Genomic DNA, 24,314 nt, shown 5'->3' with positions numbered 1-24,314 from the left:
AGATACCACATTATACATAGTATGGCATTGCTTTATGCAAAATCTCTAATTAAGACAATTTACACACAAAAGTATGATGTCTTTGTTTATTGTAAAGTAATATAATTTTGAATAAAATGGTATTGACGCAGCAGTTGGTTAGGATGTTTCTGGTTGGGAAAGCAAAGTAGAACCAAATTTCTATATTATTTATTCTGGTTGATAATTTTTGTTATTGAAGAATTTGGCATTATTTGCACAGTCTATTCAAAACTATGTAGGGTCTGAGGATAATTTTACTATTATGTGTGTATATGTGAGAACCATCTTCTGGCCTTGCTTTCATATGAAAGAAAAATAGGAACAAATCAATAGTCACCAAGATCCGTTCAATGCACCCCATGGGATTATCATGCTCTTTTGTGTCACTCAAGGTGAAGAAGCCAAAAATAGAAAGGGGGTTAGCATTGGCACAGAATAGAAAATAAACAACAGGTAGACAGACTTTCCTGGGAAATTTTTATAGGTAGTATTACTACAACTCACTAGGCTACAACCTATCAATATGCTGATCTTGTGGAATCCACATGCTTGTCAGCAGGGCATTATTTATATACTCAGGAGAAAGTTTATTGTGAACACCAACTCTATAATTTCTCAAGGATCTACAAAACAGCAGTGAAGACCTGCTTAGCTATAATCCATATTTACTCATATAATTGTCTTCAGTCTGGAAAGGGGTAAAAGAGAAAGTTGTATGTCTGTACCATTATTTTCACTAAATATTTGTCAAAATCTAATACACAAGAAGCTTTCATAATTCTAAAATTGAATATTTTAAAATTTGCAACATTAATACATAAAGTGATTCCTAGCTAAATGTAGTTTGGGAATTACAAACATTTAACAAGCATATGATCATCAAGCTTTAACCTACAAAGAACTTCTGCACTAGAGACCAGTTTTGGCCATGATCCAGTCTCGATAGTAGGCTACTCGAGTGTAGACACCAGGCTTGTTTGGAAGAGCACATTCATCTCCCCAGCTTACAATGCCAACAAGGAACCAAATGCCTTTATGATCTGTTTTAACCAGAGGTCCACCAGAGTCACCCTAGAAAGAAAAAGAATATGTACAATTACTATAATTTAAAGATGAATACTACATTTTTTTCTTCTGTAATAAAGATAGGGAGGGACAGAAAAAGGGGAAAAAAGTATTTAGACATTAAAAGGATTCTAGTGTTGAATATTTTTGTGTTCTCTAATCATTTATTTAAATAAAAGGTATCAGTTTATGTCTTTGGATATAAAATACAATAATGGAAAACAAGTATGAAAAACTTCAACTCAACTATTACCTAAAAGGTATTGCAGGTATTATTGCTTATGTAATCATCAGTATGATGAAGAATTATCTGAGTATCTCCCAAAACTCTATTTTTTTCAGGCAGAAGCTGGAAAAAGGAAGGTTTTTATTTACTTACCACCAGCATTGGACTCCTGCTCTTTCATTCTTGTGTAAACATCTCTCCAATTTTCAGAATTGTATAATTTGGCTAAACTACCCTCTACACTCCTTATGGTTTTTATCTACTGATATTTAGGTCATTTTTCCAGAATGATTGAACACATTGGCATTTGGATTTTCCTTTGCTCTAATCCTTCACATCATCGTGGATAATTCAATAGGTATTGCATGAAACCACAGTCTCTTGGTTTCCTTACTTCTGGACATACTTATTAAACAGTTCCCTGTCACTTCTGGACAGGGCTGCAAAAGGGTAAAAGGTAAACTTTTCATCACCTGGAACTGCTCTACCTTTTAAATGCCATTTTTCAGTATTATGATCTCATGTACCTATCCCTTCAGTGCTCTCATTCCACCACTTTTCACTCTATACCTGCTCTTCAGCCTCATTAAGAATGCCAATTCTTGACTCCTCCCTTTTCTCCTAGTGTATTAACTTCTTACTTTCCATTTTTCTTCATGTGACTATATTCCATAATTTACCCAAACCACTGCTCTTTCAAAAGGATTCTCAGTTTCTTACCTTCCCATCATAATCCAGGCCAAACCATATTCTGTGAAAAAATACTACATTACAAATTGACACCCTTACACCAACACTTCTCCTCAATAGTTGTCTCCAGCCATATTATTTTCTCATTTTTTAAGAGCAACCAATCCAAACTTTTCTCATTTCACAATTTAGAAAAAAATCATTATTTCTTTTTTAACTGTGTAAAATATACATAACATAAAAGTTACCATTCTAACCATTTTTGAGTATATAGTTCTATGGCATTAAGTACGTTGATGTTGTGTGATCATCACCACCATCCATCTCTAGAGCTTTCTTCATCTTGCAAAACTGAAATTCAATGCCCATTAAGCTGTATAACTCTCCCTTGTTCCCTTTCCCTAGCTCCTGGCAACTACCATTCTACTTTCTGTATCTATGAATTTGACTACTCCAAGAACCTCATCTGAGTGGAGTATTTGTCCTTTTGTGACTGGCTTATTTCACTTAGCATAATGTCTTCAAGGTTCATTCATGTTGTAACATGTGTCAGACTTTCCTTCCCTTTTAAAGGCTAAATAACATTCCATTATATGTATATAGAGGCCCAGTGCATGATTGAATTGTGCGCATGTAGGGTCCCCTAGGCCTAGCCTGCCATCAGGGGCATGTTCGCTGCCCCATGACGCCTTGCACGCTCTGTGGACGCTGCCAGCACTCCGTGACTCTCCGTGGACACTGCCAGTGCCCCATGACTCTCTGTGGATACTGCTGGCACCCCGCGACACTCTGCCGATGTTGCCAGCACCTTAAGGTGGGAAGGGGAGAGGGTGGTGGGATCTCAGACCTGCTGCTGCGCTGCGGGCCTCATGAGCTCATTTGTGCCTGGCTGGTACCGATTCCACTCTCCCCAGTGTTGAGTGTCTGAGCCGTTGGCTGCTTCGAACCATTCGGCTCTTTCCCTTAGTAACAGCTTTTACCTTTTGCCTCAATTCTTCTTCCAGCTCGCACCCTTCCCCCACACTCCGCCTCCCCTGGCCACCAGCCACATGCACCCCCACCACTCCCCCCATGGTGGGAGCACCTCCACTCACCATCTGGGGACCCGTGCTGCACTCCCTGCCCCCATCTGCACAGCTCCCATCCCCCGCGCCCTCTTCACCACGTGGCCCCACCCACCTGCTACCCTGCAATCGAAGCCTGTGGGATCAAGAGGTGCTTCATGCAACTCCTAGTGACCAGTCTTTGGTCGTTATGGTTTTACAACCACTGGTTTTTTTTTTTAATATAGATAAACCATGGTATATACATGTGTGTGCGTGTGTGTGTGGTATATGTGTGTGTACATATGATGCTTTGTTTATGCTTTTATTCATCAATGGACATTTGGGTTGTTTCCATCTTTTGGCTATTATGAATAATGTTCCTATGAACATGGATGTACAAATATCTAGTTGTGTCCCTGCTTTCAATTTTTTTGGGGGGATATTCCCAGAAATGGAATTTTTGGATTGTATGATAATTATTTTTAATTTTTTTGAGGAACCACCCTGTTGCTTTCCATAGAGGTTGTGCCATTTTACATTTCTACCAGGAGTGCACAAAACTCATTTAACAATTTTTAAAAATCTGATTTCCTGACTCTGAATCTGATGTCTTAGTATCAAATTCATAGAATAAGTGGAGAGTAACAGATAGGAATCTTTCCATGTTTTTTTTTTTTTCTTTGTCCATACTGACTTCCCAACTCACCTACATCAGCCCTACATCTGTATCTACTCTCCTCTTTAGAGTAATATATGTATTTAGTTGTTTCCAAGACTAATCTGTTCTTTGGATCAAGGACCTTGTTCTATAAATAGTCTTTTGTCTTGTTTTGTTTTGCCTACCTGAAAAATGACATACACACACACACACACACACACACACACACACACACACTAGAGAGGCCTGGTGCACGAAATTAGTGTACGGAGATGTGTGTGTGTGTGTGTGTGTGTGTATGTGTGTGTGTACCTCAGCCCAGCCTGCACCATCTCCAATCTGGACATCCCTCTCACAATCTAGGACTGCTGGCTCCCAACTGCTCGCCTGTCTGCCTGCCTGATTGCCTAGTCGCTTCTGCCTGCCAGCCTGATCACCCCCTAAAAACTCCCCTGCCAGCCTGATCAATGCCTAATTGCTCCACTGCCAGCCCAATTGCCCCTAACTGCCCTCTTCTGCCAGCCTGGTCACCCTAACTGCCCTCCCTGCAGGCCTGGTCATCCCCAACTGTCCTCCCCTGAAGGTCTGGTCGCCCTCAACTGCCCTCCCCTGCAGGCCAGGTTGCCCCCAACTGCTCTCCCCTGCAGGTCTGCTCACCCCTAACTTCCTTTCCTTGCCAGCCTGGTCACCCCTAACTGGCCTCCCCTGCTGACCTGATTGCCCCTAACTGACCTCCCCTGCTGGCCTGGTCACCCCTAACTGCCCTCCCCTGCAGGCTTGATTGTCCCCAACTGCCCTCCCTTGCAGGCCTGGTCCCTCCCAACTGTCCTCCCCTGTTGGCCATCTTGTGGCAGCCATCTTGTGTCCACATGGGGGCAGCCATCTTTGACCACATGGGCGTGGCCATCTTGTCTGTTGGAGTGATGGTCAATTTGCATATTCCCTCTTTATTAGATAGGATATACAGTATATATATATATTTCAGAGAAGAAAGGAGGAGAGATAGAAACACCAACGAAGAGAGAAAATAATTGATCGGCTGCCTCCTGCACACCCCCTACTTGGGATTGAACCCACAACCCGGGCATGTGCCTTTGACCAGAATTGAGCCCATGCCCCTTGAGTCCACAGGCAGAGGCTATATCCATTGAACCAAACCAGGTAGGGCTTTCTTGATCTTAAGACCTCCTCTATGGCCTTATCATCCTTTCATAACTAAGTGATTTAAGTAGTAGTTTACATTGAGGTTTTCATATTCTTATCTCATTCTTAACTTCGAAATGGCTTTTCTTCTCCACCAATGCATCTTTCCAAACTTTATTTACAAAATTGTAGAATTTGATGGGCTTCTTATTTGACTTTTCTATGGCATGTGTCACTATAAATTATTCCCCTTTTCTGATTCTGAGACTCTTGTGACACCAAATTTTCCTGATCTTTATGATCTCTTACTGTTACCCATTAAAACATGTATAACTGAATTCTGTAATTTAGGTGCTTCTTATTTTACACACTTTATCTGCAGAATTGTATTTATGCTCACAAATTTAACTACCACCCAGAAGGAAATGGCTTTTCATATGTATTTCTAGCCAGAAGTCTTTCCTGATTTCAAGGTTTTGATTTTCAACTAGAGGCCTGGTGCATGAAAATTGTGCACTGGGGTGGGGGGTCCCTCAGCCCAACCTGTGTCCTCTTGAAGTCCAGGAGCCCTCGGGGGATGTCTAAAGCTGGCAGTTGGACATCCTTAGTGCTGCCGTGTGGCGGGAGAGGCTCCCTCCACCACTGCTGTGCTCACCAGCTGTGAGTCTGGCTTCTGGCTGAGCAGCACTACCCCTGTGGGAACGCACTGACCACCATGGGGCAGCTCCTGCATTGAGCATCTGCCCCCTGGTGGTCAGTGAACTTCATAACAACCAGTCTTTCCACTGTTTGGTCAATTTGCATATTAGTCTTTTATTATATAGGATAGTATAATGGACATATCTGCCTGGATATCCCACAGGCACCTCAAATTTAGCATACCCCAGACTGAACTTTCACTCTCCTCAAACCTGTTCTTTCTCCTTTACACCCTTTCTCCAGTTACTCAGGGAGAAATATGGGAGTTAACATTATATTGCTCCTTTTTTTTCTTCCTCACATATAATCCATCTCACCGTCTTGTCTACACAACTGTTATTGTCTCTTCATTCCTACTGTGTCTTAGTTGGAGCCTTCATTGCCTTTCTCAGACTATATATCCTACATAATAAAAAGGTAATATGTAAATTACCATCACTCCGCTACACCCACGATTGGGCCAGCAGGAGGCACAGGGGGCGGGACTCGGGGTGGCCGGGGTGGTGATTGGGCCGGCAGGACACTGAGCTTGTGTCGCCAGCGGCGGCGCGAGCTCAGCATCTGCGCCATGGCTGTGCTGTGGCACAGAAGGGGCCTCCGGGGCAGTGAGCTGGGCATTTGGAGGCCCCGGCTGACGAGGCGGCGCGGCTCCCCGGGGAGGAGTCTGGCGGCAGTTGGGCCACAGGAGCGTGTGGCGGTGTCTGCAGAGGACGCAGGTTTCCACGCAGCCTGGGCTGGCCGAGGGAGGGCTCATGAGGGAGCCAGAAGGCAGAGGAGGCGGCGGCGGCCCCAGCCTTCCTGGGCGGGAGGCGAAGGCAAGACCTTGGCCTGGGCTCCGGCCGCCAGAGGACCACGCCCCCACTCCGCCTCGCCCTAAGGGCCCAGGGACTTTGGAGCTGCCGGCCACACTGGGTCCCGACCAGCGGACAGACAGCTACACGTGCATGATATAATCATGCACTGGGCCTCTAATATATATATGTATGTATATATATTTAATTGATTTCAGAGAGGAAGGGGTAGAGAGAGAAAGAGAGAGAGAGAGAGAGAGAGAGAGAGAGAGAGAGAGAGAGAGAGAGAAAGAGAGAGAGAGAGAGAGAGAGAGAGAGAGAGAGAGAGAGAGAGAGATTAATGATGAGAGAGAATCATTGATCAGCTGCCTCCTGCATGCCCCTCACTGGGGATTGAGCCGCAACCCAGGCATGTGCCCCTGACTGGAATCAAACTCAGGACCCTTCACTCTTCAGGCTGACACTCTATCCAGTGAGCCAAACAACCCAGGTCTCAGACAAAATATTTTTATAGATCACATTACTCTAACTCACTTGCTTTCAGTCTGTCTTACACTCTGCATATATTGGATTTGGCAAGTAGACAATCATTAGTAATCTTGACTAGTGGACTGGTAGGGTAAAGGTCTGCAAGCAGTGGGTCAGAAAGTGAGTAAATTGAGAATGTGGAACAATGATGGTGAACTACTCTTTAGAGATTTGACCAAGAAGGGGAAAAGAAAGATTGAGTACGATATATTGAGGGAAAGACCTAATAATGTTTGCAGAATATGTGGAAGAGTACATTAGAGTGGGACAGTTTGGAGAATATGGAAGAAAGTTCAAATTAATAGAAAGTTCAAATATCTGTATAGATGGAAAGGTAGTGGATGAAGAACACAGGTAAGAGATTAGCTTCGAATAGTAGGATAAACTTGTTTTTGTGAGCTTAGTAGGTGAAGATAAGTGCAACTATAAATCTATCAGGTAAAAAAATATTAAAGGAGTTTTCATGTGATTGCTTTCATTTTATCTAGTTAATAGGAGGAAATATCGTAAGTCAAGGATTATGAGACTGTGATTTAAAGTAGTAGTTTACATTAGTGTGATACATTAAAAAAAGTAATGAAAATTTGACACAGCACCAAGATACATGAATTAAAGAATTCTACAGTGTGTTAAAGACCCGGCTGTGATTATGTGGCACCGATTTACAAGGCTATAAGATGTTTTCTAGCTGTGCTAAGGAGCTCACATATAAAAGCAAATACAGTAGATAGATTTCTCAGTGGTTAGAGATTATTAGGATGGGTGTGGGGGAAATAGAAGATGGTGAAGTCATTGAGGGTGGTGTCATGAGAGTGGTTGAAATAATAAAACATACGTTCTAGAATGCATAAGGTTAGAAGAGAGTCATAGGCTGAGAGAAAAAGGAGAGAAACAAGGATTTAAGCTTGTCATGACTTGGAAGAATAGGTTTAGTGGGACAGTTGGAAAGCTGGGAATCTGTAATTAGAGATGATAATTATGTATTGCAAGTACTTGTTTGCATGTCTTCTCGCTCCAGAGGTTAGGAATAATACTCTATTCACTTTTCACTTCCCTGCACCTAGCACATAGTTAGTAGTGAGTAAATTGCATGAAAGAATGAGTTAATAAAATAAGAGTCTTCCTGGATTTATCACCAATTCTGCCTGTCTAAATAACTACAGTAGTATTTTTTTTTTTTAGCTCTATATGATTGTTTATAAATAGCATCAGGAGTGTTTGAAGCATATAAAGCATAAGGAAAGGCAGCTTAGTGTGGCATTCGGAGCATAAGCTATAGAGCCCAATTTCCTGGGTTTAAATCTCAGTTCTGCCATTTAATCCTGTGCGACTTTAGACAAATTACTTGCTCTGTCTCAGTCTCTATCTGAGAAATAAGGTTTATAATAGTACAAACATCCATCACAGAACTGTAATAACTTGAATAAATTAATATTTTAAAAAATCTTAAAACAGCGTTTGGCACATGGAGATGCTATATAAGTATTGTTAAATAAAGAAAATATTTAGGGTGTTGGAGCTACCCTAGATTAAGAAAGTTCTATGATTTGATGTTGAACTCAGTTGAATGTTTCTCGGTGAAAGAGGACAATTGAACTAAAGTCACCAATATATTTCATTTAGTCTCTACTGTTACTCCAAATTGAGTCTCTTCTCCATTCCCACTCAGCTTCTTATAATAGTAAGGGTGGCTTAGGACTTTAGTACTTTAATGGGACTTATTAAAAAGCAATATAATTTTAATTAGCCACTTTGTCTATAAAACATACTTAAGCTTTAATTTGTTGTCAATCTTTTGAGAAAATGGAACTGGTTAATTGGAAATTAAAAACTACAAGAAAAAAAGTCTTCTTGAAAATGGAATAGGCAGACTTACCTGGCAGGCATCCACCTTTCCCTTCAGAAACCCAGCACACAGCATTCCAGGTGTGATCACACCACTATATATCTCTTCCTTATTGCAGGTCTTATTATCTATAATCTTCACAGTTGCTTTTTGGAGTATATTAGGAATTGTTCCTAAAGGAAGAAGAGATTTTATAATTTTTGCTAAAGTCAATATTAATTAGTTTCTCTGGTTAGATTATTAGTGTCTAACACTGTATGCAATTTTCAAATAAATGTAAAACATACATTTTATTTGTCTCCATTCCTAGTAAGAAATGTTAACAACACAGCAAGCTACTGTAAAAAATGATCATATTTTGAAATAGTGTGTCCATCCATATGTGATGGGATTTTTCCTTTAGAGTTATTTTGGAATTTTATTTTTATTATCTGTATGCCTTATAAAACAAAATGAAAAATTCATATTGCAGAAACATACATTTTATGATCTTTTTAAAGATTTTCTGTGTTACCATAATTCTGAATCTTAGAAATAATTTTAGGTTTATTTTCATCTGCTTTCAAATACATTCATGAATATAACTAGCCACTAAATATTTACATTATAAGGGTCATCAGGATGCTCATGTTTAAATGGTCTTTGCTCAGGTATTACCATATCACAGAGGGCTACTAATTTCACTCCATCAAAAATGCCCAGTCCTCTGTAGTCCTTATTTTTTCTATGGTCCTCACCTTCACAAAACATGCTGTGTAATCTACTTATTGATTATATTTTATGATTATTATCTATTTTTATTTGCTAAGGATGTAAGCTTTATGAGGGCAAGGATATTTGCTTATTTAATTTATTAATATCTCCAATCCACCTGAAACAAAGCTGATAATTAATATAAATGTTTATTGAATGAATGAATTAATGAATGAATGAAATGGAGGAAAATGAATTACTTATTCAAGTAATATATTTCTATAAAAACTGCCATTGTTAAGGGAAATTATAGTAAATAGCTCTATGAAATTGTAGTTTTGTATGAAAGTTGTTGAGGATAATTTTCAATCTATTGCACATTATTCTTTTTAAAAATGATCCAGAGAAAGTCTTTCTTAGGTTTAGTTTGTTTTAGTGGGTATTGTTTTTTAACTCCTAAAAATCAAATCATGTAATGGAGGAAGGTTAGGGACTCACCATCAGTCTTTGATGTTCCCCATCCAGTGACCACCACATCTGAATTGGGTGGGAATGTATAATTAGCTTCTGGAAGACATGCTCTTCGAATGTTGCTTGTATATAATACTGGTGAAGAAAGATTCACAATAGCAATGTCATTCTCATGTGCAGGGTAATGGTAGTCTTCATGAATTATAATATTCTTGATATTTCGTTGTGTTTTTGGATCACTTAAAAGAAGCCCAAAACTAACATTCCATGTTTTGGGATCATTATTCCTAAAGAAAATAAATTTATTTATTAATATTTTATGCTCTTAAAAACAATTATAAATGTTTTGAATTTCTATAGTACATATAAGCATACAAAATAAGGCTATATATATGAGAAAAATTAAAGATAATAACATGGTAAGATTTTGAATAACTTAATAAGCTATATTTAAAAAGATAATCCATAAAAAACTACATTTTATTCTTGTTTTGTCCAGAAAAGACTTAAAAGTGATTTAAATAGATCACTATGACAACACAAGGTAAAAAGATTAAATAAAAAGTGGGCAAGCCTATGAGAAAGAGTGAACATAGAAATCAATGAAGTATTTAAATCCTCTTATATAATCATCATCCTATATAATAAAAGCCTAATATGCTAAGTGTCTGACTGTTCATTCGACTGTTTAACCAGTTGCTATGATGCACACTGACCAGGGGGCAGACGCTCCAACCGGTAGGTTAGCTTGCTGCTGGGGTTCTGCCAATCGGGATTGGGTGAGACAGGCTGGACACGCCCTGGAGTCCTCCCATTGTCCCTCCTGGGCCCCGATCGTGCACCTATGGGGTCCCTTGGCTTGGCCTGTGCCCTCTCACAATCCGGGACCCCCTCAGGGGATGTTGGAGAGCCAGTTTTGGCCCGATCCCCTCAGGCCAGGCCGATGGACCTCACCAGTGCACGAATCTGTGCACTGGGCCTCTAGTTATAACTATAAATAGGAAGATATTTTATGTGTTAATCAAGCAAGATACCATTACTTGTTAATCAAAGGTTTGTATATTAAGCATTGAAAATTAGAGCTCTGGGACATTTTTAAACTCTCAAATTTGAGAAGGATTTATAGATTTAAAATCTATAAATGCTACATAAAGCCAATAGAAATTATTGAAATGAACCATCAAACAAAGAGATAAAAAAGCTTTTAGAAAAAAGGCAAACTTTGGTGTAATAATATATATCCTTTAAAGAAATAATTATTTAAAATGGGGCTATAATATAGTATATGGGAGGATACAGGATGAATTCAAATACTTATTAAATAAGACCAAATGTAATAATGATGAGAAATAGAAGACTTACGTTCAATTTGGGATTTAGAGTTTCTTTATAAATTTGAATTAAGTGAATCTAGTTTAGTGAATTGCAACTGAGGGCTATTTTATCCTCCAGGACACATTTGGTATTATCTGGAGACATTTTTTGCTTGTCAATCCTGAGGGAATGCTATTGGCATTTGGTGGGTAGAGGACAGGAATACTGCTAAATATCTTTGAAATCACAGGTAGCCCCCCTCCCCAAATAACAACAAAAACAACAACAATGACATATAAAGAATTATTTTGATTTAAAATGTCCATCAGCCACTGCTGACAAATCTGCATTAGCCTGAATATATCTATTTTTTAATTAATAATTCGATAAGTAATTTTAAGACTATACAATATTGAACAGTTGGAGCTGCTGTTGTATGGCCATATTCTTGAAAGATATGTATCAAACTTTTAGGTACTTGAGTGCTTTGAAGCCTTTATGTGGTCCAGAGCTTACCTTATGAAACAGTGAGCAGCAGTGACAAGCCAATTGTTACTAATCAGAGTGGCTCCACATCGGTGGACACTGTTCTGTTGAAGGCTAGCTTGCCAGGGCCATTCCCCTTCCTCGGCATCCGTGCCCCCTGCTATCCTGTTGCCAGAGAAAGTTATTGTGCGTTGTCCACAACCTGCTCAAAATAGAGCTCATTAGCATCTAATGATATTCATATTGCATTTGCATACATTGCTCTAGTAAACAAATTCCCCATAATACATTTCACTGTTAACTATTAATTAGGGAAAAACTCAACAGACAGTCTTGGAAAAGTTAGGACTAACTTACTGATGACATGAGATTTCCTGAGCATTCAAAATAAATTGACATCTTCCTTCCCCATCCTCATCACTCACATACACTCTCTCTGTGTCTGTGTGGCCTTGCCTGTTGTAAGAGCTAAGTGAAATTAAATGCTTGAAATTGGAAGATAATAATTGTATAACCAGTTATGAAGTTGCATAGGGAAATGTGTACCTTTTAATTTCATGAGCAGTTGTTTAGAGTAATGATTGCTATGAAACATTCATAATAAAGAGTGAATGAATGTGAATATGAATGAGATATGAGAGAAAGAGTAGGCAAAAATGAGTTCATACTCAAGTTACAATACACAATATCTGGATAAAAGGAAGAACACATAAGGATATTCTCAAAGTTATATGCTTCTCTGAATCAAGAACACTTTCATGTCAATTTAGATCCAGAGAAACTGCTAGACTCTTTTAAAAAATTTTTTTTAAATAATTTATTTATTTAACTTTATTGTTGACATTTTTACAGATATCCCCATTCCTCCACCTTTGCTAGCCCCTACCCATCCCCCAATTCCTCTTTCCTTTGGTCATCACCACACTGTTGTCTGAGTGTATGGGTTATGCATATATGTTATTCGGCTAATCCCTTCACCTTCTTTCATCTAGTCCCCTCTCCCGACCCTTCTGACAGCTGTCGGTATGTTCCATGTATCCATACCTCTGCTTCTATTTTGTTTGTCAGTTTTATTTTGTTCATTAGATCCCACATATAAGTGAGATCATATGGTATTTGTCTTTCTCTGACTGGCTTATTTCCTTAGCATAGATTCTTAAGCCTTTAAAGCAAATCTGCAGTAATAGAACGACTTCACTGTTATTTTATCTGTCTGACTCTCCTTCTCTGATTCTTTTGACTATCTCATGTTACTCCAAATGAAGCACCGAGCTTATACCTTAACAGTTTATGGTATCTTTTAAATATTGTCAGTCTCACTAATAAATATTTTTTTAGAGGGCAGAAACTGTATCTTTAAAAAAATGTATCTCCATAAGCTATCTCAAAGAATCTACTACATACAAGGTGCTCAACAAATGTTTGTAGAAATGAAGTCTGTATAGTCTACTAATCCATGAGACATCTTGGAATAAACATGATATTTGACAGCAAAACCCTTTTCTATAACGTGTAATGTTCCTAAGCATTTACAGAATGCTGAAAGGTTGCCATAATCAATACAGTGGGCATAGATTAAAGTGGTAGCGCTTAATCAGAGACACTTTACACACCACCTTCCATCCCCAGGAGAAACTTGGCAATATCTGGAGACATTTTTGGTCGTAATAATTGGGGGCGGGGAGGGGTATTGGTAATTTAGTGGGTAGAGGCCAGGGATGTTGCTAAAATTCTATGATATACAGGACTGTCCCTGAAACAAAGAATTATCAGGCCCACAATGGCAATAGTGTTAAAGTTGATAAACTCTGAGTTAGAGAAAGGAGTTTATATCAAGAATGAGATTTAAATTAATCGGAAAGGTTAGATGGTCAATTGCTTTACAGGAATGTTGTTAATTATACGTGACAAGATGTGTCATGAGATATTTTTTCCTGAAGGTGGAAAGGAATTAGAAGCACAGGGGAGGGACATGTAGACTTTTTAAAGGGCCTTCACTAGTCCTCTGAAGTCCTCAAGTTTGTATATTGCTTCCGATTCCAGATTGTTCTCTTTGATGCAACCCAAACTTCATTTGTTAAGGCATCCTCTTCATAAAAACCACTTAGCTGAAACAGAGCCTTTGTGATTGCTATTTTTGATGGGAGAGCTCTTACATTGAACTCACTGAATGTAACTCCCTTGCCTTTTCCTCTTTCTTTCTACTCCTTAATCATGGTCCCTACAGAGGATAAAGCAAACAATCCAGAACCCAAAGGTATAATGGCTCCTCCCTATCCTCCCTTTTGTTGGGACAACTCCTACAGGAAATCGGCTTTTATTCAACTTCCTTGAGAGGAATATAAAAACAAAGATGCTTCTCTGTGAGCTAGGAGAAACTCCCCTGGGTGACTAACTTCCCTGTTTCTGCTCTTACTCAGAATTTTAATCTAATTCATAATTATTCATAAACTGCCATTCTGAGCTCTCTGTTAAGCTTTCAGTTGCTACCTCTTCAGTATTACCTTGTTATTACCTTGCTGAGATCTTACAGGGCACCTTGCTTTTGTTGTGTTACAAGAGGTCAGAAGGTAAATTTCAAAGATTTTAGAATATAATGATTCTCTGGCTGATACTTTCAGAAACATCAGAGAACTTACCAAGTTCTTACAGCCACCATACCCTTCTAAATTTATTTCATCACCTATTCCTGCATTTTAAATATTTGATATCATGTTCTAAAACTTTATTTTTTCTTTAACTTGTTTGATTTTGCTTGCCAACCTCTTCTTTCTCCCCTTTTATTTAAGGTACAATCAAAATCTCAGAAGAGGCCAAGTCAAATTCAGATTACTGATCTAGATGGCTAGCTGGGGAATAGATAAATTGGCAGATCTCTTCCTTACCACTGCTTTTATTTGTGTCTTGACTACTTCTCTACTAACCTGACAAATTCCTAGTTATAGATTTTGATCGCATCAGTACTAAAGTTTTAATTGAAATAAGTGATTTAAGATGTCTTATTAAGTTGCTTGAGGATTGTTCAGCCAAAATATATCAGAGAGAAAAGTAATACAGCTTTGTGTTTAAGTTTTGCCCAAGTTGCTCAGAAATAATTATGCTGTGACTGAAGGATAATAAGAGCCACCCAGGGTCAGTGTCACCTGGCTGTGGAGGGAGATTCCTCTAATCCAGCTACCCCAATTGGTCTCACTCCCCAGATAAGAGCAGTGCTTCTGCTGACAGCCAGGTTGTAGCAACCAGAGATCACCTTTATCAGGGCAGCTATTAGGATCGTGGAAGCAGAACGCCTTGGCCAGCAAGGAAGCTCCTTGCACTGACGGCACTTTACTTCTTAGCAGACTAAGCTTGGCTTGTAGGGTCAGAATTGCATAGTGAGTTCCTAAACCTGAAGTTTTCATAGGCCTAATAGAAAATTTAACAGCTGACATCTATTAAGTGCTTATTATGAGCCATGTACTCTCTTTTTAAAAGCATAAATTAGATATTTTTATTTTAAAAAGTATATTTTCAAAACAATATAATTTAGGGAAAGAGAGTAGCATTGTTTTACATTTTACAAGTCTGTCTTAATAAAAGATGGCTGAATTTCTTATAGTTGCTTCTTGTTACTTCAATCTACTGTGATATATTGTTTTGGTCAAACTATATGAAGAAAATCTGGTTTCACACAGATATGCAATTGGAAAATGGAGGAGTATTTTAATTCTTGTAAGTACTTTACTTGTGCTTTATTCTTTTCTCTTCACAACAACTTGGAACTAAAGGCTTTAAGGTTACATAACCTATATAAATTTACCCAGTGGTAAATAGCAGATCTGGGACTCAAAACTGATATGTAGCTGGTTTTAGATTTTAAGTGCTTAATTATCCCTAGATCCCCTCTTTACACACTATCTAAAGTGCCATTATGGCGTGTGGTAATGTGTTCCTCATTTTAAATACATATATCAGTTATTTTAAGGCCAACTTCAGTCACCTTCACACAAGTTTCTAAAAGCAGGCTTCCCATTACACCTTTATGAATACCACATTGACTCTCCAGAGGAGGTCTTTTTGCCATCCCAGAAATTAAGATTCACTAGAAAATAAGTCTTTGTTGATGAACTTACAGGTATTAAGAAGATTTTCTGCTGTCGACATTTCCATTTCTAAAAGTCAAGGGAAAAGAAAATGGAAATATTTATAAACATATTATTTTTAATAATAATTAACATTAATTATTTTTCCATGGGGAATAGGATTTTATGTAGAAATAATTATTTATTCAATCTTCATTATATAGTTTCTGTATTTATAGATTAGCATAAAGAGTATTAAAATATTAGTATTCATTTTTCTGTCTAAAATTTCTCAAGTTTTCTAAAATAAGTAATTTTGATATAGTTTGATATTTTTAAAATTAATACTCTTTGTGTAATATTTCAATTATTCAGAACATTTAATTAAATATGCTATTTGTTTGCCATTCATTTTGGATAACAATTTTTTATTTTTTACTTTAGTAATAAGGCAGACTTTAACAACATCTAATCATTTCTAGCATCTAGGGAACATTACAGGATGAGATTTACTCCAGAAAATTCTGAAAAATTGTCTGCAAAATTTCACATTCCTGCAAAATTGTAAACCTGTTTGATTTATAAGGGAGATGTGCAAGGAGAGGGTGAACAACTGAATAATGACAACGTCCAAATTTCAGATGCTGAAAACTGTAAGTCCACTAGACACTTCTCTTTAAGTGTTTCTCTTCCAAAAAGAATCTCTAGCCTGACTGATGTGGCTCAGTGGTTGAGTGTCAACCTATGAAACAGGATGTCATGATTCCATTCCTAGTCAGGGAACATGCGTGGGTTTTGGGCTCAATTCCCAGTGGGGGGCATGCAGGAGGCAGCCAATCAATAATTCTCTCTCATCATTGATGTTTCTATCTCTCTCTTCCCTCTCCCTTCCTCTCTGAAATCAATTTAAAAAACACAAAACAACACCTCTAGTTGATCTATAAATTAAATACCATAAGTGTCAATGTAGGTTTATTTTATTATGCTCTTGGGTTTCTATAAATCCAGGAGGGAGTATCCAGTTCCATATGCCAATTATAGTTACACACTCTTACATTAGGTTGCACAACAAACCAGGGAGACAAAAGAATCCTTTACCAGAGAGTCAACCTGTCTGAACAAAAAGTCAGGAGCAATTCAGCAGTCAGATGGACTATGAGTAGACATGCACCACACCTACTAAACCAGGAAGGTAGCATATTTCCATCTAATCCTTCATAACTGCCTTCCAGAAGCTAAGTTTTGTTCAGCATGGTACCTTTAATTTTGAGCTTTTTGTGGTTGGTACAATATATCAAACCACATTAAGATTTTGGGAAATAAAATCATTTAACTTGACTAAAAATGTTAATTCCTATAGTTTAAGAACAAATTATTTAGGAAACCTTCTATGAATAATTTAAGAACAGATTATTTAGGAACCCTTCTATGATTGTAGAACTTCCTTCTTTCTTTGAGGATTTCCTTATTGATGCATGACTTGCTAAAGGAAAGAAATGTTTCTGACTTGTGATTTACTTTTAGTAGTTGTATTATCCCAGAACCTAATAGGATAACTATCACTTGGGTTGGTGGAAGACAGACATGTACAATGAATGGGGAAATGACATTAACTGTCACTCCTTTGGTCTGAGTCACAGTGTTTCCTTCCTTTTAGGTCCCTTGGCTCACACTCAAAGGCTGGAACTCTTACGGATTTACCTCTGAATCAAGGAGTCAATGCTGTAACCGAAGATACTCTGTTTATAGAGTATAAAGGAAGTGACCTCCCACCCCCATAACACTGCCCCTGCTAAAAATGAGATTCCATTAATGGATAAGACAAAGCAGTTTTAAAAACAGCCCAGCCAATGTGCATTGGTTTCTTCCATGGACCAGAAATCAAAGAAGAATAGACAAGGCCCTGCCCGCAATGAACCTGGAATGTAGTGGAAGAGATATACAACTAAGTAGACAATTTGATATTATGTGATAAGTGTTATGACAGAAAACATTAGAGCACCAAGAAAAGTCACTTAGCATAGAGAGGTGAAAGGGGAATGGGAACAGCTGATGACAAAATTAATCAGGAAATTACTTTTACTGGGAGAAAAATAAGTATAATTCACTCGCTGTTAAAGATTAGATTTAAAATGATGCTTTAATGCTCTTTAAATGGGCTTTTGGTTCTGTAGTTGTTTCATATTTGGTGTCTCCTGGGGTTAGGAAGCAAGAAATACAACTTTGGTGGACTGGAAAGAATGAGAACTCCCTAAAAGTCTGATACCCAGTGAGTATTTTATTCCTTGTAAAAAGAAGTCTGAAACATAATAAACTAAGCTGTGTGATGTTAGAGTATAAGGAAGAGTTTTACAGTAGCAGTAGCTACATTTATTATATAAATTTTACATATACTGTGGGTTTAATTCGGGTGAATTTATTACTTTTAATGAGTACAAATGCCAAATTAGTTTATTATTTCTAATTTTCATATAGTTTTCCTAGGATTCTGACATTAAAAATTCAGACATTAGATGAATCCTCTTATGAAATGTATTTTATGAGATTTTTTTAAATGATCATCTGGTAGACTTCTGAAAACTTTAAAACTATAAATGTACATGGATTTACTAAGCAAGGTAAATATTATAAAATTGTTTCATGACACAGAAATGATAATTTTCATCATGGAAATTCATTCATAAGGTTTTCACTTAAAAAAAAAAAGGAAGCTACTCTAGAGCATTAATATGACTGGTCTGCATTAAAAGGCAAAGGAATAGAGTGTGGACCTGGATTGTGGTTGATAAAATCTGAATCCTTCACTCACTGCAGGCTGATTAGTCACCTGCATCAGCCTGATGACTAATATTGAACAATAAATGGTTTTCTTTAAGCTTCTAATTAGACTGAATCTATGGTTTGATATTAAATATCATATATCATTCCTCAGAGTGATGTAAATATTTCACTATGTTCATCATTTTAACTTTGAAGATTAAAAATTTTAAAAAGATTTAATATTTAATTAATTAAATTTTAAATCTTTGGTTAAACTTAAATAACCAGTTGTGTATGCAGGTAGTAGATTTTGAGGTAGAACTGTGCTTCAACAGTTTTTTTTTTTTACCTTTATGCAATTTTAAGAAACACGAAAAAACAGAAATGTTTCTTTTTATTTGGTAATATACGGTATATGCCTTTCCTATCACTTAGCCATAATTGATCTTAAGCTTTGGCAGCAGTAGAAAAGACTACTGCAATGAAGAGAGGACAGACATGTACTGAGGAGAATATTTAGACAGCTCTTTGATGTAATGAGCAGTGGACAATGTAAGTGATAACCTGTCTTAAGCTTTTGAAATGCTTATATGCTTCTAAGGGGCCCTTTTGAGAACACATGTTGGACAGGAAGTTAATATTTAGAATTAACACTTTCAGTTTGGGAAGTTTCTAGCTTGGCACTCCTGGGTACCTTGTGAAAGTCTGTATTTTGATGGCACAGCTCTGGTATTTCATTCAGCAAAGAATACTTTGTGATTCTTTTTAGGTCACGCCCATTGCTTTTTTTTAAAGATCCATCTTAAGAGGTAGCTTCTCCAAGAAGTTTTCCTTCTAACCCCCCCATTTTCTTAGTAAATACCTCAGCTTCATGTTTCCTTTCCAATTTGCATTTAGTAGTTTTTGATGCAAAATAACCATCACCTGGTAATAGTCACTTGTTCAATCTGAACAAATTAATTTTTTTCTCCTCTGGAACTTATTTCAAGATGTTTGTTTTAAACGTATCTTTTCTATAGTTAAGAAAGTATTTTTTTCTGGGGAACTATTTAAAAAACTGCATAAAAATAAAAATATTTAGGCAATGGTTAATAGACCCAATTTCAACTTAACAAAATTTATAGACTTATTTTATGCAATACTTGTGAGTAAATTAATGACAATTACATGGTTTTTGAAGTTGCACAAGTAAGCTGTCATTAACCACAAACCCAGCTATTCCTTTCTTACTCAGAACACAAAAAATTCTTTTGTGTTTCTTCAGAAATTTTTCATAAGAGACACAATGTAGAAGGTGCAAAGATTAGAAAATCTGTTTTGGAAGAAATGTCTAAATTCTTTAAGTTTAAATTTCTATCTGGCCTGACTTGACAGACTTGGTAAAACTTTTTATTTCTCTTTAACACAGAGCTATTAATATTGTGAATGTCTTTTCTGTCCTTATTGACTTTTATGAGCCTTAATACAAGGTCTTGGGTGTGTACATTATCAGAAAAATAAATCACTTTAAGAGGAAAAATTAAAATTGACATTTATTACATGATACTATTTAACATGTATTGCATTAAGAGAAGCAGGAAAGAAATAATCATATGAAAAAGGAACAGTGTTTTTTCCTAATAGCTTTAGTACCCTCACAATCTTATCTAAAGTGTTGATGAGTGTCAAAAGATTTCAGGCTGCTGAAATGGAAGATGAGATATCACTGTTATGCTTTAGTAGGAGTAACTCCATAATGCTATATTTCAGAATCATCAAAAGATTTTCAAATTTCTCAAAGCCATTAAAAAAACAACCTCACACTGTGATTCATTTAAATCATAGTTGTTAGGACAGTAACCAGAGATCCAGAGATGTAAAGACATGAGAGATAAGGAGCCAAACCCATCAGGACATCAAAGATCTAATCCCCAAATTTTGTGTGTATATGTTTTTTTGTAATGCAATTAAAAATTTCAACAATTAGTATGAGATAGTAGATTCAGATGCAGTTGTAATAAATAATTTTTATGTACCCTTTACCTAATTTTCCCCAAAGGTAATACCTTGCAAAGATGTTGTAAAGGTATCGTCTTCAAAACTATAGTAGAGTATCATAATTAGGATATCAACACTGATGCTGTTAAAACACAGAACGTTTCCATCACAACAAGGACCTGTCAAGTTGCCCTTCTATAGCCACATCTGCTTCCTCCCATCATATTCCCTCCTTAATCACTGACAACCCCTAGTCTCTTCTCCCATTCTATAATTTTTTATTTATTTTAAGAATGTAATATGTTCATATAAATAAAATAATTTAGTATGTAACTTTCTAGACTGGCTTCTTTCACTCAGTGTAGCTTTCTAGAGATTCATCTAAGTTCTTTTTATTACTCACTTCAATTCAAATGCAAATGTTTTCTGGAAACATCCTCATGGACCCACCCAGCAACCCTGTGGCCCAGTCAAATTGATACATAAAATTAATCATCACACAGGTGTATCTGAACCTCAGATGGATGATACTGAATATCAATCAGGACATAGTATTTGGGATCCAGGCATTCAATCCCAGGAGTACAAGACTCCAAGCATTTTGTGGAGAGGTGGCAAGAGCTAGCTAGCCTAGCTATTAAGACTCTAGCCCTGAGAGCTAAGTTTCTGAGAACTTCAGTGTTAGCAAAAAATGCAAATGCACAACCACAAATAGATAAAATAAAGATAGTTGTACAACAATATCTATAATGAAGAACAAGATTGGGAATTCAGTCAAGAAGTGTCAAGAAGCCCAGCCCAGTCCAGTCAGTGTGTCTCAGTGGTTGAGCATTGACCCATGAACTAGGAAGTCCTGGTTCAATTCCCCATCAGGGCACATGCCCAGGTTTGGGGCTCAATCCCCAGTAGGGGGCATGCAAGAGGTAGCTGATCAATAATTCTCTCTCATCATTGATGTTTCTATCTCTCTTCCCTCTCCTTTCCTCTCTTGAAAATCAATAAAAATACACACATATATATTTTAAAAGAAGTGTCAAGGAATGGATATGATGCAGAGAGCAGATGACAGAAGTTCAGGACTCATCCTAGGTATACTGGGTTTAAATTGGTAAGATCAATTTAGAACTTCACTGAGTAAAGTCTGTTGGTGTCTGGTCTATTAATAGCCTGCCTATTTTGGTAAGAGTCTCAGACTTTTTGTGTGTTTAGAACTTAGTCACTCCAGATGGGTCTAAGTAGCTCAGGCAATTAACTGCATTGGACCACTATGGAGAGTGTTTTAGTGTTAATAATTTAAAATTAATGCCTGATTATTAAAATAACTATTATAAAATTATAATGGTTTTTCCTCTCATGCAGGTTAAAAAATTAAAATGATTACAATGAAAGACCATCTTAGTTCACAGATATTTTTGTGGCTATGTCTCATGTACCCTATTGATAGTGACTACCTATTAATATTAAATTCTCTTAAAGTATCTGAACAGTGTCTAAAACCATAGTTGTATGGTACAATATTTTATAATTCAAACTCTAACTCAAGATTGTATTTGAAAAATACTTAAAGAAATATCATCTATAATAATAAAAGCATAATATGCTAATTAGACTGGACAGCTGAATGACCTTCTGGACTACCTTCCAGACAAAGCTGTGTTGTTGGGGGCCAAGGCAGAGGCCGTTAGGGGTGATCAGGCAGGCAGGCAGAGGCAGTTAGGGGCATCAGGCAGGCAGAGAGAGTGGTTAGGGGAGATCAGGCAGGTGAGTAGTTAGGGGTGATGAGGCAGGCATGTAGAGTGGTTAGGGGTGATCAGGCAGGCAAGCAGGCCAGCGGTTAGCCAGCAGTCCTGGATTGTGAGAGGTAATGTCTGACTGCCGGTTTAGGCCTGGCAGTCAGACATCCCCCGAGGGGTCCCAGATTGCAAAAAGTTGCAGGCCCGGGTGAGGTACTCCCTCCCCCCGCCGCTCCCCGTGCATGAATTTCTGCACCAAGCCTCTATTTTTAAATAAATTCCAAGCTTACTGAAAGATGTTTTAAAATTCCAACAGTAATAGTGGTTTACATTTCTCCCATCCAAGTACTAACCAGGCCCAACCCTGCTTAGCTTCCGAGATCAGACGAGATCGGGCGCATTCAGGGTGGTATGGCCGTAGACAATAGTGGTTTACATTTCTAAGGATACTGGGCAACATTTTCTCTGAACTAAAGAATCAGGAAATAAGAATACCTAAGATGCCAAAAGATATATAAAAATATCTACTCATATAATTAAATAAGAAGGCCCATCACATGATCATTTAAAAGCTATTTGCTTTTCTAATTTTTTATATTTACTATAGGATATTTAGAATGAATTTAATTGGAAAAGATAGAAGGAGATAGAGAAAATAGAAGTGGCAGTAAGAACTCTGCTTGCACGAGTGAACAGCCAAGCCTTACGCAGCAACCCTGGGAGCCAAGCCTTACATAGCAACCCTGGGTGCCTCATCCGCATGTGAACAGCCATGCCTTACACAGTAACACCAGATGCCACGAGTGCACTAGACACCGGCAAGCCCGACGCAGCAACCCTGGGCACTGCAACCGAGCATGTGCTGCCAAGCCCTACACAGCAACCCCAGGTGCCTCATGCAGCAATCTTGGGTGCTGCAACTACGCAAATCACTGCCAAGCCCAACGCATCAACCCCGCGCCTGGTGATTGTGCGACCTGCCATCAAGCCCGACACTGCAGTCACAGTCACAGTGCAACTTGACACCTAGATTCTTTGGTGAGAGCAAAAATGAGGAGAGAATGAAACAACACCTGAAGGAAAGAAAAGGAGGAATCGCCAGAAAAGGAGCTAAATGAAACGGAAGCATGCAATTTGTCAGAAAAAGAATTAAAAATAAAGGTCATACAGTTCATAAACCGGATGGATGAGAAAATCAACAACTTATATAAGAATCAAGAGGAAATAAAGATTGATATAGCTACAATAAAAAAAAAAACTATGAAAGGTTTCAACAGTAGACTAGAAGAAGCAAATTAGTGAATTAGAAGACAGGTCAACAAAACACATCCAATCTGAACTGCAATTGGAGAAAAAAAATTAAAAGGCAGGAGGAGAGCCTAAGAGAGCTTTGGGACAACATGAAATGAAGCAACATACATATAATAGGGATGAAAGAATTACAAGAAGAAGAGCAAGGGTTAGAAAACCTACATGAAGAAATAATGTCAGGAAACTTTCCTGATTTGGGGAAGAAGAAAGTCACACAAGCACAGAGATTCTAAAACAAGATGAACCCCAAAAGATCCACACCAAGACACATTGTAATTATGATGGCAAACATTAATGACAAAGAGAGAATCTTAAAAGGCTGCAAGAGAGAGACAGAGAGTTACCTACAAGGTTTCTCCCATTAGGTTATCAAATGATTTCTCAACAGAAACATATCAGGCTTGAAAGGAATGGAAGGAAGTATACAAAGTGATGCAGGGCAGGGGACTGAGTCCAAGCATACTCTATCCAGCAAGGCTATCATTCAAAATTGAAGGGGAAATCAGAAGATACACAGACAAAAAAAAAAAAAAAGCCTAAGGGAGTTTATCACTACCAAGCCAGCAATGGAAGAAATGCTAAAGATAGTGTTGTAAAAAGAAGAAATAAAAAGGGAAGAAGGAACACAGGCACAAAAAAATAAAAATGGCTATAAACAAGTACCTATCAATAATAACCTTGAAGGTAAATGGACTGAATGCTCCAATCAAAAGACATTGAGTGACTGAATGGATAAGAAAACATGACCCATATATATGCTATCTACAGGAGACCCACCTCAAAACAAGGGATACA

The 24,314-nt window shown here is 37.7% G+C and overlaps 1 protein-coding gene across 1 annotated transcript in view; it reads right to left on the bottom strand.

Moving 5' to 3' along the window:
• Positions 1–930: 930 nt before the first annotated feature.
• LOC103301729 (transmembrane protease serine 11C-like) overlaps positions 931–24,314 on the bottom strand; it is a 53,101-nt gene continuing 29,717 nt past the window's right edge. Inside the window, exons 6-10 of the mRNA XM_008158733.2 lie at positions 15,790–15,828; positions 11,708–11,879; positions 9,905–10,164; positions 8,744–8,886; positions 931–1,092 (exon numbers count right to left, since the gene is read on the bottom strand). Coding sequence (XP_008156955.2) covers positions 931–1,092; positions 8,744–8,886; positions 9,905–10,164; positions 11,708–11,879; positions 15,790–15,828 — 776 coding nt within the window. The remainder of the gene's footprint in view (positions 1,093–8,743; positions 8,887–9,904; positions 10,165–11,707; positions 11,880–15,789; positions 15,829–24,314) is intronic.

Source organism: Eptesicus fuscus, chromosome 2 (genome assembly GCF_027574615.1).
Source record: "Eptesicus fuscus isolate TK198812 chromosome 2, DD_ASM_mEF_20220401, whole genome shotgun sequence".
Lineage (NCBI taxonomy): Eukaryota > Metazoa > Chordata > Mammalia > Chiroptera > Vespertilionidae > Eptesicus > Eptesicus fuscus.
The sequence above is the reverse complement of the archived record's forward strand: the minus strand, read 5'-3'. Positions and strand labels throughout refer to the sequence as shown.